At 57.6% G+C, this 16,820-nt stretch overlaps 1 protein-coding gene and 1 long non-coding RNA gene across 2 annotated transcripts in view; one reads left to right on the top strand and one right to left on the bottom strand.

The window, feature by feature from the left end:
• Window positions 1–4,901: 4,901 nt before the first annotated feature.
• The window catches only part of SLC9A1 (solute carrier family 9 member A1), a 30,636-nt gene continuing 18,717 nt past the window's right edge, over window positions 4,902–16,820 (top strand). Inside the window, 1 exon segment of the mRNA XM_035562312.2 lies at window positions 4,902–5,420. Coding sequence (XP_035418205.1) covers window positions 5,087–5,420 — 334 coding nt within the window. The 5' untranslated portion in view covers window positions 4,902–5,086.
• Window positions 6,679–10,919, bottom strand: LOC118255837 (uncharacterized). The gene is made up of 2 exons (XR_004781042.2): window positions 8,553–10,919; window positions 6,679–8,342 (listed from the first exon to the last, which is right to left on the bottom strand). It is a non-coding gene; the product is annotated as an uncharacterized LOC118255837 (long non-coding RNA).

The raw sequence follows: 16,820 nt of genomic DNA, 5'->3' as shown, positions 1-16,820 counted from the left end.
TTACAGCTCCTAGATAACTCCAGCTGCACAACAGAAGGAAATTGCTACTCCCCTATTCTGTGTTAACAGAGCAAAAAGCCTCTTAGATCAGACGTTATGTGCGAGCTTGAGGAATTTCCCATATACCTCTCGATTTATAAAGGACAGACCAACTATTAGCTTTAATGATTTGTCTTCATCTCATAACCCATTAATTTATTTAGCTGTGGTCAAAGGTTTTACAGGAGATAATTAATTGTTGCCTCTGCGTCTGTCCAGGCTCTTTTAATTAAACAAATAATAATCAGTATCCATCACTACCACCCTTACAACAGGGTTTTATCTTCTTTTCTCAGCTGCCATCCTCATGGGGATCTGAAGCTCCACGCAAAAATCCATCAGGCTTCAGATGCCCTTGACATGTAAGTTTTGCTTGCTGACAGAGAGGAAACTGGGGCATAGAAGGCTTGATTTTTTTCAGAGCTGGTGATAGACATAACAGTGGCTGAAGTCAAGGAGAGCTGCGGGTACTTACTCATTCTGAATTGCAGATCTGCAGAGTTTAAGGAACTCACTGTGGTCACAAAGGGAACTGGAGGCATGTTGGGGAATGTAAACAAGGCATTCTCTTCCCAGCGCCCAATGTCGTGCCATATAAACACCACCTCGGAGAGTATACTCATGAAATAGGGTGGCTGGATTTTCAGTCTCAAGAAACAGACAGGGAGCAAGGAATAAAACTGCCTGAGAGTTGGACTTGGCCTGCTTATAACACGAGGGAAAATAATTTAAGTCAGACAGAAGGCATTACTTAATGCTGTCAGTAAATACACGTCTCCTGTCATCAATTTATGCTACACATATGCATGCAAACACACAAAAAAATAGTGTAAAAATGTAGAAAATTCATGAGAAAGTTAAGTTTTCCACACCATGACATAGTGAGGAAGTCACAGCACACATGTACACAAGTTTGTAGGTGTAGACCTTGCTCCGTGAGAGAGAAGCAACATGGTTTGTCTTGCAGACATAGGGCAGTGAGTGCTGGAGCTGGACCAGATTTTTTTGCTGGCAGAAATGGTTCAACTAGAGCAGCTGAAATAAAATTTAGTGGCATGCATCCTTTACTTTCCACTTAACTGTGTTGTTTATTGGAGCAGACCAGAGAAAAAGAAAATCATTTGACAGAAAGCCTGACCTGCATCCACTTTGCCCAGCCAATTGTGAGTTGGAAGCAGGGATGGGGGAACAGCAGCGAAGTATAAACCGAGAGGTAGTTGTGCCGAGTTCATCTTTTTCAAATAAATACACAGAGGATGAGAAAGCAACAGCTGTGTCTAATATAGAAATAGACTATACATGTATAAAAATATTCATGTAGCCAGCGTGGACTGCAGCCAGTATGTACAGCAAGGTTTGCATTCCTGGTTTCTTTGAGCAAATCTACAGAAAACAGTTCCCTTCTCTTGTGTGTCTGGCTGGGTTTGCCTCCCTGAGCAATGTAAAAGATGTTTACCTTTTGATGATTAATGTCTACTGGAAAATATTCAGATGCTCTGGTCAAAGCTACCATGGAAGAGCAAAGCATTGCTGCAGATTTTCCTCAATATGAGGACTGAATCCTGCACGACTTAGATGTAAACACAGCTCTGGGCATTTGCTGGGTACTGTATTAGTGGGTGCTGGTTGTGAAATTGCATGCTTCTGTGGCCTGGAGGAACTTGGGTCAGTGCAGGTGCCCAGCTACACAGCTGCTTGAAGGAAAGAGGTGCAAAGTATTTCCAGGGACACACTTGTCTTTCCAAGGAAGACAATTATGAAGTTAAATGCGGAGGAGCTGTATCCACAGTGTGTGATTTTGCTCTCCAGGATACAATAGGATAAGCTCTGGTGTATTATAACTTATGCAATTTGCTTGATTGGACATTTTTAAAGCTCCAGGTGCCCATTCACGCAGTAGTTTTGCTCTCCCTTTGCAGGCCAAGCAGCTCAAGCCTCGTTACGCTCCCTCCCAGTGCAAGGGTGGTGCAAGTTCCAAGACTCTCAAGCGGGCGTCTCAGCTGGGCCATAAAAAGCTGCAGGTAACTGGACTCCTCTCATGGCACACGAGCTAGGAATAGCTGAAAAAAGCACCAACGCAGCTCAGCCCCCAGGCCCTGATGGGGTTATTTGCCACTATCAGAGCACTGCAGAGACGATTCATTAACTCCGGTACGCAGATTTAATTGAATGTCTCCAAGTCTTTGTGTCCCGATCAGGAGGAAGCGGGAATATCTCTCCCCTTTGGCAAGAATTTGCACCAACTTAAGTCATTTCCAGAGCACCAGCCTGTTCAATAGGTTGAAAGGCCTCTGTCCAGCCAGCGTTATTCAGCCAGGCAAGTGCAAGCACGCTACCAAAGCAGCAAGAAGTTAATTTGATGCTGCATCCCCCACTGGCAAAGGTACAATAGCGAGATACTAGATGGTTCGTGCCAGCCCACCATGACTGTTGATTGATCTAGGCGTGAGGAGGTGGACGAATCTGACCCAGTTATTTCAAGGGAACATTGTACTGGTTTTAGCTTCTCAGAACTGTTTCTGAAAGAAAACCAGAGCCAGTGTTTGCTCCTGAACGAGCGTCTAGTTGCCTGCATGCTCCCAGCACCAATCCTGCTTCAGCTGAAACACAAATTAGCTGCCATAGTCTAGGATCAGGCTTCTCACCCAGTTATGACTAAGCTCTTTCAAAAGGAGAAACTTTCAGGATTTCTCGCTTAATTGGTAAAACAGATTAATTTGACTATTGAGGACATAACCAAGCGGAAGAGAGGAATTGACACACCTAGCTGGTTCCTGCTCAGACTCGTGATTCACGTTAATTGATGGGTCACGTTTGTCGTTGATCATTTCCACCAGCAACACGGCGTGCTCCCTCTTCCCACCCAGGTCTGCCAGAGGACGAACGTCGGCGTTTCCTGCAGCTTTCCCCAAGCACCATCACGCTGGAAGCTGATGCCATTTTAAAAGAGGAACGTCACTGATCTAAACCAGCAAGCGTAACCTTCAAAGCTCTTGGGTTTTACCTTCCATGTGCCTTGCCAAGAACCCACGTCTTTCCCACACCAAGTGCCCCCAAGGATCAGGGACTGTGTCTTTAACAAAAGGCTCACTTGCCCCCAACTTTCACCTGTTAAATCAGTTCAAAACTCGCGCCAGCTTTGATGGCTCCAGTGACGCTCAGGAACAGCGCAGCAGAGCCAAGAAATCAGGGTGGCGGAGCCCAGGCGTGTGGTGCTGAGCAACCCCCCCCCCCCCGGCTACACCCGGGGTTTTATTAGATCCTTATCAGATTTCCTGGTGACTAGGACGAAGGGCACGGAGCTACCAACAGGCGCAGATGGGGTTACAGCAGCCCGTCGGCCTAGAATAACAGCCAATGCCCACCAGGCCCCTTCTAACCCCGCTGGAAGCTTTGCAAATCCCACCGCCCCGTTCCCCTCTCCCAACAGCAAACACGGAGGAGGCAGGCGGCTGCTCTGCTCTCCCAGTGCTCTGCTGTCCCCAGCCCTGCAGTGTCACCCCACTGCACCCCTCCGGCAGCAGCACCCGCCCGGCCTGGGCCCAGATCCCCCTTCCCTCCCTTCCTTTCACACCTTGCATTATGGCCCCTTTGACTCCTTGTGCCCACATCGCCCCTGTGCACCCTTCCACGCATTTTCGCCCCCCTCCATGTACTCAGCCTGCCTCCACGCACCTCCCTTTGGCATTGCACCACCTTGCACCGCACCTACCTCTGAGGCTTGCACCCGTGCCCGCCGCACGCTTCTCCTCCGTGCACCCTTTTCAGCTGAACCCCGCCCTGCACTGCACTCCGCCTTGCTCTAGCACCCCCTCGTTTCCCTGCCCCACCCTTTGCACTGCACCCCGCTTTGCACCGCACCCCTTGACCCATGCACCCCCCTTGCAGTTGCCCCCTGCCTTGCAGTAGTGCCCTCCTGCTCCCCTGCTCCCCCTTTTGGGTTCTAACCCTGCTTTGCAGCTGCGCCCCGCCTTGCAGTGCACCCCTTGCCCCTGTGCACACCCTTTGCAGCATCCACCCCACTTTGCAAAGCCCTCCCACCCCCCTTCCAGTGCCCTCTTTCCAACTGCACCCCACTTTGCAGCACGCCCCTCAGCCCTGCAACCCCCCTTTCCAGTTGCACCCCACTTTGAAGTGCCCCCCTTTCCAGTCGCACCGTTTTACAACACGCCCCACTTTGCAATGCCCCCTTTCCGGTGGCACCCCCCTCTGCAGTGTCCCCTTTCCACTTGCACCCCGTTTCATAGCACACCCCGCTTGGCAGTGCTCCCTTTCCAGTTGCACCCCGTTTCAAAACACACCCCCCTTTCCAGTTGCACCCCGTTTCACAGCACACCCCGCTTTGCAGTGCCCCCTTCCCAGTTGCGCCATTTCAAAACACCCCCCCCCCCCCTTTCCAGTTACACCCCGTCTCAGAGCACACCCCTTCCCAGTTGCACCCCACTTGGCAGCTCCCCCTTCCCACTTGCACCGTGTCACGGCACCCCCCACTTTGCAGCCCCCCGTTCCCAGTTGCACCCCATTTCCCAGCACCCCCCCCCTTTCCACCCCCCCTCCCCACTTCCCCCATTTCCCAGCACCCCCTTACCACTTGCACCCCTCTTTTGCAGCTCCCCCTTTCCATCTGCACCTCCCTTTCCATTTGCACCCCCCATTTCCCGACACCCCCCTTTCCACCCACCCCCGCTTCCCCCTCGCACCCCCGCACCCCCCTCTCTCCCCCCTCCTTCCCCCCCCCCCCCTTTTCCCCTTTTTTTTTTTCCCTTTTTCCCCCCCTTTTTCCGCCCCTCCCCGCCCTGCCCCCGGCCCGGCCCCGCCGCCGTGCCCAGGGCGCTGCATTCCGCAGGCGCTGCGGGGCCGCCTCCGCCCCTGCCTCCTCCCCGCGGCCGCCCCGGCCGCTCCGGGGGATGTTCCGCCGTTCCTCCGCCGCCCGAGCCCCGGTCCCGGTCCCGGTCCCTCGCAGGCTACCGCCGGGGCTGCTCCGACCCCGAACCGCCCGTGGGTCCCGGTCCCCGGCGAGCCCCCGCCGCGCCCAGCGCCCTGCGCCATGGCCCTGCGCCTCCTGCCATGGGTGCTGCTGGTGTTGTTGGGCTCGCTGCTACCCGGGCAGGGCTTGCAGGCCAACCCTATGTTGGCTTCCGAGCCTTCCCGGAGACACCCGGCACCGGTACCGGGAGGGGAACCCGGGGGTATCACGGCCGCGCCGCCGCCGGCCACGGCGCAGGAGATGCACCCGCTGAACAAGCAGGCGGCCAACCACTCGGGCGAGGGGCACGCCAAGCCCCGCAAAGCCTTCCCCGTGCTGGGCATCGACTACTCGCACGTCCGCATCCCCTTCGAGATCTCCCTCTGGATCCTGCTGGCCTGCCTGATGAAGCTGGGTAGGTCGGCGGCGGCGGTGCTGGCGGCGGTGGGTGCTGGCTGAGGGGAAGGGTCCCCACCGCGAGCGACCCCGGGGTGGGCGCCCCACGGTATCCCCGGGAGGGACCCCCCGGCTTCACGGGGGAGGTGCTGTGAGCATCCTGGGTGCGACCCCCGGAGCATCCCGGGTGCGACCCCCTGGCTGGACGGGGCAGCATCCCCGGGCGAATCCCCTTGCACACCCCGGGCAGCCCCCCGGGCACCCGAGGACGGGGGTCTCATCGCTCTCCCGGCGACCTTGTGTCTGCTGCAGGCCCGGCAGCCGGCGCAGCGGGCACCCCAGCCCCCTTGGTCGGGGCAGGCTTGCTTGTCCTGATGCCCAGAGCATCAGCGAAGATGCTCCCCGAGCGCTGACCATCCCCTCTTCGGGCAAGGGGCGTTTTAGGTTTCCTTTACATCATTTGGGAGGCAGGCAGCACCGGGGAGGAAGCGTCGGCTTCGTTGCTTTGTTTCCTTCCCGAACCACAGACGCCTTTTGTAACCTTGGAGAAATCACTTACAATTTCTCCCTGCTTCGGCCTCCCCTTCCTCCCGGGAAGCGGGGTGGGCATCCCAAACCCCCTGCTGCTGCGGCATGTCCCCCGAGGATCCGTGCGGGAAGGGTGGCGAGCGGCCGGGGGCAGCGGGCTGGGAGCAGACCCCGCGGGATGACGGCTCCGGGAAAGCAGCGGCGTGCCAGGGCGGCCGGCGGGTGTTGACCGAGTGTTTCCCAAACTTCTGCAGCTGGATCGATAGCGAGCGAACCGCCCGACGGCGTGCCGCGGTGCGACTGCCTCGCGCCCGCCGGCACCCGAGGGCCAGACCTCGGGAGGTCGCGTTGGCCCCGCTCCAGCCGGGGATTTCTCGGCTGCGATTAAGCCGAGAGGGCAGGTGAAATGTTCGCCCGTCCCAGCCCTAGAGTGGGCGACGGGAGGGAGGGAGGATCTGTGTTGTCTTAATTTTGTTCCTTAATTACCATCAGAGCCGTAGCAGCCCTAGCAGCAGTGTTCCTTCTGGAGCACTGCAACGGATTGAAATCTTGCTGGGGGTCCGGAGACATCACAGCCAGGGACATTTCCCTCGGGTGCTCACTTTAAACCATGCTCCATCCTGGTCCAGTGGGTCCCAGAGACCCCAGACATGGCCAGGAGCGCAGACACTCCCTGCCTAAGTTTTCGCCTAAAATATCTCATCCCATTCCCAGCCTGCTGCGAGCGTGCACAGGCCGGTAAAACCCCATTTTCCTAATCCCTTCTGCATGTTTTATTCACGCGTAGGCAAACGAGTGAAAACGTTTCCGACCCAGAGGCTTCCCGGGCGAGCAGACCGGCGCGGCGAGGCAGGACACGCGGGCTTCATCCCTTCCGGGCTTCCCCCGTGGAGCAAAATGCTTCAAAGCGCGCGTAGCTGAACGGAGCCTCGCCGCAGGAAACGCGGCCCTGAAATCTTTTTTCCCATGCCTCACCTAGCATATGTTAAGCGACCTCTGCTAGCTGTTCGGGGCTACTGCACCGCGTTCTCTGCTGTCTGTCTCGGGGAGTAAAGAGTGATGAAATCAGGAGTATCTGTGCGGAAGCCGGAGGAGAAAGGAGGGGCTAACACGGCTGGCCCCTGTCCAGCCGGGGCCCTGCTCTCGGCCGAACTCAGGGCACAATTTGGGAACCTCTGCTCGCTGCCCGAAGCCCCCCATGAGCAGCAGAGGGCCCGTGGGGCACGGGGATGTCCCCTTGGGCAGCCAGAAGCTGTTCTGGGAGCCTTCCCTGAAGTTAGGGTTTGTTTGCGTTGCGTGGAAAGTTATTTCTGGTCGTCAGCTGAGCTTGGTTTGTTCACATTAAAAGTATTGCGCAGGGCTGTGCGGTGATGGGGAGTATTTTAGGAGCTGCCTTGCAACTCTGGCAAGGGTCCCTCAAGGATGGCAGGTGCTCTGCAGGGATGCTGCTGATGCCAAAACCATACCTTCGGCTACCGAAGTAGCAGGGGCTTTGGCAGCAGAGCCGTAACGGGGCATCGTCCTCTTCCTCGTCCTCTTCCCCAGGGTTTTGAAACTGCGTCAGAGTGAGGGGGACGGCGGGGCTGGCTCGGCGTGCCGTTCCCACGTTGCTGGTAGAGCTGAATATTCAGGCTCCCTCGGCTTGTGACCTGCACGGATGTCTCGCCGCTCCACATCTACATACTCGCCCCATCCATCCTGTCCTGCATCAGAAGAAGCTCTGCAGGAGCAGCAAAACAAGCCTTGTTTCCCCCGCAGGCGCTGGTAGCGCACTCGGCTCAATGCTCCGGGAGCAGGCAGCGGTGCGGGGGACAAGCGAGGGGCTTTCCTCAACGCGGGGGAATTCAGGAATTCAGGCAGCCTGGGCTGGGACCTGGCCTTTGTTGCCCGTGAGGGCTCGGTGCCTCCCGACCTCCCCTTCCTGCAGCTCAGGATGCCCCTGGGTGGGCCGGTGGTGGAGCCGCGCACGGTGGAGGAGCGCCCTGCAGAGCCACTGCCATGTCTCAGCCCCGCACATGGCCTCTGGGTGTCCCCACCTGGGGTAACACAGGGTGACCACACAGCGTAGGCAGTCCAGGGGCTCGGAAGCACGTACAGAGCTCTTCCTTGCGCCAGGAGATGCAGCCAGACCCTCGTCCTGTTGCTCAGTTTCTCCTTATTGCTCTGGGTAATTCACAGACAGCCTTTGGGACTTCAGGGGAGACATAAAGGGAGCCTGGGGACACCCCTTCAAGGCATTTCATCCCCTCATTTCACTCCTGCACCTCGCTTTTTGGGACGGGACATGTCGCTTGTGACCGACGCGTGTCTTGCAGGCGTGGGCTGCTTCTGCGTTGCCTCATCCCAGCGCGGAAGGGCACGGCTGCTGCTGCCTGCTGCCTGCTTCCCTTCGTGCTCGAGCAGTATTTTCAGCCTGTGGAGGAGAAGGGGGGGGAGGGACAGACACGACCAGGCTTTTCCAACGCCCCACCAGCTACGTGCAGGCCACATCTGGCGGTGACCGTGCCAGGAGCGGAGCAGCGTTAGGAGACTTTGCCTCAGCCTGTTGCGTGTCCCCAGGACATCAGACCTCCACGGCACGTCCCAATCCCTCTGTCCCCGGCCTCCCTGCTGCCTTACTCACCTCCTCGAGGCTGTTTGCAAGGGCTTTGTAAGGGCACCGGGAGGGTTTCCTTTGCAGGGCGCTGGAGGAGCGGGTGGGGAAGGGCTGGGTGCCGTCCCCAGCACAGGACCGGCTGGACAGGACCTGAGCCCAGCAGCAGAGGGGAACGACCTTTCAGCTCCAACGGCTCCAGGAGACAATGAGGAGCGTTCGGGTTCAGCTGTAAATACTTTTCCGTTTCGGGGGAAAGGGAAGGAGTGAGTCAGGGCTGTAAACAGCCGCTTGTGGTGAGCAGTCCCCTCGCTGGCTCGTCCAGGCCCGGCCTGGGGCCTGGTGGTCGGAGTTTTGCTGCAAACCACCAGCCACGGCACCCGCTCCTGCCCACCTGCGGGGTTAGCTGCGTCCCCAAAGCCCGTCTCAGGTCCTGCCTTTTAAAACAGAAAAGCACAGCAGTCACATTTCCATCCTGGGGCCAGGTCTGATGGAGGACGGCCGTGTTATTTGTAGGATCAGCTGCACCGAGTGGCTCTCCTGCATCGGAGAGCTCCCAGGTCCCCACGGTCCTTCACGGAGCAGCCTCACCGCTGCACCTAGCAGCTCAAGCAGGTATCGGGGACGTTATTTCCTACACGTCTGCACAAGGGACTGCTGCAGAGGGTACCTGCGAGGCAGCACTATGTGGCCGAGCTCTCCTGCCCTGCTTTTGCTCGCTGGTGCGTGCGAGACGCTAATTCAGCGCCCGGTGGAGCGGGCTCTGCTCGGAGCCCGTAGTAATCACTGAGTCATTGCTCTGCCTTCTCTGCCCCCTTCGCAGCCCTTGCTCTGTTTGTGTGCCTGGGCCGGGGCTGTGCGGGGTGTCTCCGTCTCTCACGGCCTGTCTGGCAGCAGCCAGCACCGTCCCGGTGCCTGCAGGAAAATGGCCCCTCATCGCCCCTGTCCTTGTCAGAGCGCCCTAAAGCCACCTGGGGAGCGTGTCCCTGCAGAGCCAGCTGTCCTGGCAGAGAGGGAGCCCAAAGCCCTGGGATTTGGTGACACGTCTCAGCACCGTTTGCAGGGCACGAGGCACGCAGCGGGTCAAGCTCCTGCGTTCAGCGGCGGCGCTGCGGGGGCGGTTGGTTGCCTTTGGCCAGCTCCGGCTGGCCGTCCCTGTCGCTGCTGGTGTCTGGAGAGGAACGAGATTAAGGAAGTCCCCGGGGCCTGCGGGTTGGTGATAGGAGCTGGAAAAAGACGAGCAAAACATGACCAACGCACGTGGGGTTGTGGGCAGAGCGAGCCTGGCGGAGGCTGGGGGCAGCTGTGGGCACGGCGGGTCGGATCCTGCGCTCGGAGGAGTGGGGACGGTTTCCAAATTGGCGAGGGAACGTTTTTAGAGGCTGACAGCTGCAGTCTGACAGCCAGACTTGGGTGCTAAAACGCTTGAGCGCTTTTCAAATGCCACCCTCTGGTTTTCAGCCTGCCGCATCCGTCTCCTGGGGCTGGGTGCTCCTGGAGGGGCCACCCCGGAGGTCTCACAAAAACCTGAAAGCTGGGGGCGAGGACTTGTTGGGGTGAATGAGCCGGGTAGCAAACCTGTTGTGCTGGAGGCAGGGAGCGGGGAGCAGCAGGTTTGGGGTGCAGAAATTCATCCCTGAGACGGGACACGAAGGGACAGCACCGGGAGAGCAATGCCGTTTGTACGGCTCGGGAAGGAGACGAGAAGAAACGTTCGGACGTGCTTCAGCCTTCGTCATCGTGTCGGAAATACGTGTGCATGACGCGTGGCGAGAGCACGCCCGGAGTTATCTCTGCTCCCCGTTATCTGGGAGTTATCTCTGCTCGCCGTCTGCCTGGCAGGGCTCGCAGGCTCCGTGGGGTGAGGACGCGGGAGCACGGCGGGGCCAGGCGATGGCAGAGCCGCTCCGCTGGGATGGGTTTGGGCTGCCGCAGGCTCTGTGGGCTCTGTCATCTGGGTCTGGGCACTCTGATGTGGGTTCCCTCGGGGAGCCCAAGGTTTGTCCTACAGCCTGCCCGCTCCTTATGTGCAGGGGCTGCAAATACGAAGGCGGGAGCCTGGCGGGCAGGCGTGCGGGCTGAGAGCGCCCCAAAGCCCGGCACGCGTCGCCCCATTTGTGTCGGCGAGCTGGGGGCTGTTCTGCAGGGGAACTGAGGCCTGGTGAATAACCAAGGGAAGGAGCTTGAAGTACTGATGCAGCTGGTGCCACCCAAGTGTAAATTGTCGTGCTAATGAATTTAAACAGCCTCTGCTAATGCAGACTTGTTGCGTTCGGCTTCCTCGTCGGGGAATGATCCAGCGCTTGCTGTGGTTTGCCTTCTCTCCCTTTCTGGTTTGCCATCTCAGAAGGAACGTCCACGGTGTTGTTTTCTTCCTGGTCTGCCCGTTGCTGATGTCTGAGCAAAAAAAAAAAAAAAAAAAAGCATCCAAACTGTTCCCTCCGTGGGTCTGAGAAAACCATTACGTTAATTAGGGCTGGAGGAGCGAAAGGTTCCTGCTGTGGAGTACAGGATGGTGATGGAGTGGGGAAAGATGAACACGCCTGTGAGAGCAGTGCTGCTAATCACAGCCCGGACCTCCCCAGCGAGGCATAATGACCATTAAAACAGAATTTTGCGTGATTTGCAGTCGTGACTTTCCCCTGCACGGGGACCTGGTCACCTGCTGTGCTTTCTGAACCCAAAGGCCGTTCGGGAACTGAAGCTTTTGTTTTGTCCCATTTATTAATTGTGCCAGGGGCAGGGGAAGGGCGAGCTTCCCACAAAGCTTGCAGGTGGGATTTGGGATGTGAGTGTTGACTGGCAAAGTCCCGCAATGGCCAGAGCCTGGACCAGCGGTGGCCCAGCTCTCAGGGACACGTAGGGAAGTTGTCCCTCCCCTGAGACCTCAGATAGACCTGGGATGGTTTGGGGGTAGAAGCAGAAGGAGCTGGTATTTGGCCTGTTTGGTTTTCAGGACCCTGCATCAGATGGTCTCAGTGATGTCCTCTACCCCAGAACATCTCAGGCACGCAGCCACAGCTTATCCATAATACCCAAAGCTGCCAGAGATCCCTTAAAAATTAGTGGGGTGGAGAAGTAGTCTGCTGCCTTCAATTAGCGTGGCAAAACAGGTTGCGAAGCATTCATAGAGAAATGCAAACTGGCTGGAGCTGGAGGGAAGGGGAGAGGGTCCTTCTTTGGGTTACGGGTATCTGCGGCACAGGGAACGGAGCTCCTTGGCTGCAAGGGAGCTCAGGGGAACTGGAGAGCTCAGGGGACTGGGGTTTGGCTCTGGGCTGTCCCAGGGTCGTGCAGGAGGCAGTCCTGCGCCAAGAGCATCGCCCCAGCAGGCGCTCTCTGGATGCAGTTGTGGGCACTGAAAGAGGAAACTTTAAGCAAGCAATGATGAAGATGAATTACTGCAGCTGCCTCGTAAACGTTTGATTACTTTCTTTTTTTTTCTTTTTGTGTCCCCAAGGCTTAATTTGTTCAAAGAAAACCAAATCCATCAGGAATACTCCACGAAAACACGGGCTAGCTGAGCAGAGACGGAGCTCCAGTTCTGGTGCCAGAGCCGAGCTGCACCTCTCTGGTGCACCTCTCTCTCTGGTGCAGCTTGATAACAGCCTTGGGGTTTTGAAATCTCTGCTGGCTGGCTTCAAAGTGAAGCTTTGAAGGGGAATTGTGGCCATAGTTTGGCTCTGGCCAAGTGTCGATGCTTGGTTCTCCTGCCCACGGATGTGCTGCTGCTTGAGGCGAGTCGTACGATCGCCGCCTATTCTATGTGATGCTTGATGGTATCTCGCTTCTCTCTCTAATTTTCCAGCACCTTCCAGTTGTGTATTAATTGAGGGAGGGATATCTTGTGGTGTTTTGTTCTCCTGCTCTGTCCTCGGGCAGAAGAACACCCGCGTGCTTCTGCTTGGGAACGAAGAACTGAAATTAAAATCGTTGCAGGCAGGCACGCACACACACGTTGCTGCTGCGGGTTGCTCAGCCAAGGCGAGATCAAAGATTGATCGCTGCTCACAGCCACGTGGTGAAAACTGGGCAGCTTTTGCTTTGGTGGTACGTCACCGCATGGCTCGGGGTTGCCTCCAAGAGAGCTTGGCCCACGTGCTAGCTCCATCCCCAGCACGATGGATGTGATGGGGACAGGGCTGACCGAAGGCTCAAGAAGTTGGTGCGATGTTCTGAGATCCCGGAGTGGAAAGTTGAAGAGTACAAAGTACTTCTCGTAATCAGAAGGGAACAAATGCGTTTCCTCGGGTTGCCCAGGAGTGACTCATAAACATCATAGCATGCAATGGTCTTTGTCTCCAGAAAGTCGTAACACAATCAGCCTCGAGGGACGGCTCTTGAATTCCACTTAATAGTGGGTGGTGGTAGAGAAATCATTCCCCTCTCTCTATTAAGCCTGCAGGAGGCACATCTGCAGAAGCAGGCTCCCTTTTGGAGATTTACAGCAGGGTTTTTTCAGGGCTTGGAATTACTCTGCGTTTAGGAGTCACGACATGCCAAATCTTAGTGACAAATCCATACAGCAGGCAGCTTCTCGCCCTGGTGCTGGAGGTTTTAGCAGCACAAATGCCACAGGCACAGACTTAAGCGTGAGCAGACCTTTAAACAGGAGAGCTGGAGTATCCAGCCTCAGTTTCCCTCTGCAGTCCCGGTCCCTGGGGTAACGTACGGGCTCCTCGTGCCTGTGAAATGCCGCGTAGAAAAGAGAGCATCTGCCACCAGGAGCACGTACATTAGGTTGGCTGGGCACGAAATATCACCGTGCATGCTCCTGCTAGGGAAGGATGCTGGAGGACCGACCCTGTCGCAGCGCAGGAAGGCTGAAACGGTGCCTGAAGAGGTGGCTCCCGGCCCCTGGGACTCGTCAGCCCCTCGGGTCCTGGCGTGAAACTGCGTCACGGCAGCTCCCGCGGGGAGCTCAGGAAGAGGCTAAGCGGCTGGACACTCGCGTTGGCTCCCGGCTCGCCGCCGTCGTGTGCTGCAGGTGGCGTGGCTTTGTCTCGGTTCGCGAAGTCCGGTAGTAATCGGGGAGATATTGCAATCGCATCCTCCCTCTGATCGCAGTGGCTACCAGCAGGTTGTTTCCTGAAAAGCTTTTGTTTGTCTTTCCTGCCCGTGTTCCTGGTAGGAAATCTGCCCTTCCTGGGAAGGGCGATTGGCATTGCTCTGCCTGGGGAGTTTACCAGTGGTCACCTTGGGCTCGCTCAGGTTTAACTCTTTCTGGGGCTCCAAGGGCCAGCAGGAACCAGTTACTAAATGCTGCACCATGTGGTTGAAAGCAAGAAGCTGGGAGAGCGATTGCAGTCTTATTCTGGGCGACCAGCAGTCTCCGAACATCGCCTTGAGTGTCTTCTGCTCCAGAGCAGTTCAGTATCTTCACGGAGCAGTGTGAGCTTCAGCTTTGTGCTGTACAAAGGTAACGTGGACGGTTTTATTGCAGAAAGCCCACGGCTTCAGCCAGATCGGCTGCACCGACCCCTCCTAGCCCAGCTATTTGTGGCATCCAGCGCACGCTGCAGCAGCTGAAGAAGTCTGAGAAAAATACAGCTGCCGAGCGGTTATGTTTAGCTCCTGGCCCTTTTCCGTGGAGCTGGAACGGTTTTTGTAGCCTTTTTTTTATTGGGCCGTCTCAAAGAGCTCTACTCCAGCTGCTGTCACCTCTCTGATGTGGCTGGAGGATACAAACCCAGATGAGGATGCTGTTGGCATATAGAAAATTCAGTCTTTTGGGGTAAATGAGCCGTGCCCCCAAGAACCCAGCCGTACCAGCGTGCCGGTGCGATGCCACCGGCCCCGGGACGGGGTTGCGGGCTCAGCCTGAGTCCTGCAGCAGCCGCAGCAGAGCTTTGGCCCCGCGTGCCCAGCGGCTGCTGGACCACTGCCACAGGCAGGGGAAGGTTCACACGGTCACGCCTTAGCAAAACGGAGCGTGGAGCCGCTCTGCAGGCTTTCAGCAGGTTTGGTAATCCCAGCCCCTGGCTTGGGAGCGGCCGGGGAACGTGCCCGCCAGAGGAATGCCAGCACCGAGCTGGCAGGACCGGGGCTACCGGGGGTACCTTGGACTCGGTGGAGGTTTTTCATATCCAGCTTGGCACCTAGCGCCAAGCAGTTCCTTCCTTGAGCAGTTTTCCAAAGCTCCTCTGGAGGAGAACGTTGGTTTTTACAGCATCTCGTCGAGCAGGAGCCCCGGTGAGGCTGCGTTACGCCTCCCTCGTTCCCATCGGGAGGCGAAGGGGCACTGCTGTGCTCACAGCTCTGCCCCACGGGGTCTGGGAGAGGGCTCCTCAAGAAACCAAGCAGCCCAGGGCTCTTCGAGATGCCAGGCATCACTGCTTGCTCCAGCAGCATCTGCGGGTGGCTCCGTGTTTCCTCCCTGCTTGAAATTCTGGAGCCGTTGGGTGACAGTCCAGGGCGCCATGGGTCCCTCCTGTAATAGCGAGTAGATCCTTCTTTATATCTGCTTCTCATGCAGAGTGCCCTTGGCTTTCCTTTTGGTTTGAAGGAGAGGCATTATCTAAACATAGGACTGGAAATTGGGAGCTGCTGAGTTCTGATGCCAGCTCTCATGCTGTTCGCTTGGGGACGCGGGCAAGTCCATTTAATGTCTTTTGTTTCTCATTTCCTTTTTACAGCTGAGAGGAAATTAATACCAGCTCTGTAAAAGACTCCCAATTGATCTGTTAATTTCTTGTGAGTGCTTCGGAGATAAAATGAGGGTACGTGCCTTTTGTTGCAGCAGTTCTCCCTGCTCTCAAAAAAATTCAAGTGTTTCTACTAAACGCTCCTGTCCGCGGATCACCGTCACGGTGCTCTCCTGCGGCGCACGGATGCTTTCTGCTGGAGCTGGTGCTGCCCAGCCCGATGTGCTCCAGCAGCGCTCTGTCAACCCAGCCGAGGTGCCACCGACCGGGTGACAAGGACGTGTGGGACACGGGCAGGCTTTGGGCTGCCCCAGCCTCATCGGAGGTGGCCGTCCTGTCCTGTCCTGGAGGCCAGCTCCGTCCCACACGGCGGCTGTCCTGCTGCTCTCCCCCGAGCGTTGTGCTTGTGCTGCATGCCCCGTGTCGGGGCCAGCTCTCCGGGGCGGTGCTGGCAGGGCTGAGCCCTGCACGGGCTGGTTGAGGTTGGCACAAGTGGCAGCACTTGCCAGTAAATTGGTGCGGAGGCTCGGGACGGGCCCCTTCCTGCCGAAGGGCACCAGCACTGCCGCTGCGGTTTGCTGCCTGCGGCACGGCGCAGCACAGCGGGGCAAAGCGTTTAATGTCAGTTCGTCGTGGTTAATTAGTGTATCATTTCGGGCTGGGGAGGGAAGATTAAAGAGTGCTCGGGCTCAGCTGGCTGTGAGCAGACATTCCTGGTCAGGGCAGCAAGGTTTAATTTGGGAAGAGCTCAGCCTTCGCCGGGGGCACCCTCGCTCTTGATTTTCCAGCAGGAAATCCTCTCGAGCTGGACGGGGTGCGGAAGCCAGCGCCTGCAGAGCATGAGCCGGTGTGGGGAGGATGTGGTGAGGTTGAGCATCGAGATGTTCCAGCTCTGTGCTGGGCTCGCTGCTCTGCGAGGGAAAGCCCCGGTGCGTGCTTGGTTGTGCCGCGGCACGGCGCCGGGTAAGCTGCTGGGATCCCCAGGCGTGGTGTGCTGTGAGCCTGCAGATCCTCCGTGCAAAGGTCTCAGCGGGTTTCCCTGAGCTGTGCCCTGCCGGGTGCCTGGGAAGAAAGGCGGGGAAGAGCTGAGCTGGCAAATTGCAAATCCAGCAGCAGGCACCCGTCCCCAGCTCCGTGCCGGAGGGGCTCTGGGTGCCCGCGTGCTCGGTCTGCATTGGGCCCCAGGAAAGAGAGCTCCCGTCGTCGTAGTCGCTCTCTCCGTTTGCGTAAGCAGCTTGTTTGTGAGTGCACGCAGCAGCTCTCTGCAGGGCGGTGCACCCATCCTGGCAGGCTGATAGCCAGGGTGCCTGCAGATGATTCAGATCTGCCTCGTGTGCCTGGGCTCGTTGCATCCTCCTCCTGCGCTGCAGTACTGCAGCGCTGCCGTCAAGGTCCCAAGGCACCAGCATCTCATTTGGCCGGAGCGCGGCGTCCTCACCCCCTGCGACCTTCCAGCAGGGCTCTGTGCAGGGGGAACGAGGCTTCCCTTGCCGAGGGGGGCGTTTTGCTTCTGCGGGGGCGCACGCACGGAGGGACGTCAGGGCAGGCAGGGAGGGCGGCTCATCTGCTTGCAGCCCCTGCCTGCAGCTGGTGCAGGATGAAGGGGCGCATTTGGTTGCGTTCCCCAGACTGCTCATCTTTTCGGGACCCTTCT

The sequence above is a fragment of the Cygnus atratus genome, chromosome 23 (genome assembly GCF_013377495.2).
Source record: "Cygnus atratus isolate AKBS03 ecotype Queensland, Australia chromosome 23, CAtr_DNAZoo_HiC_assembly, whole genome shotgun sequence".
In the NCBI taxonomy this organism is placed as follows: domain Eukaryota; kingdom Metazoa; phylum Chordata; class Aves; order Anseriformes; family Anatidae; genus Cygnus; species Cygnus atratus.
This window is presented reverse-complemented; position numbering and strand designations above follow the sequence as displayed.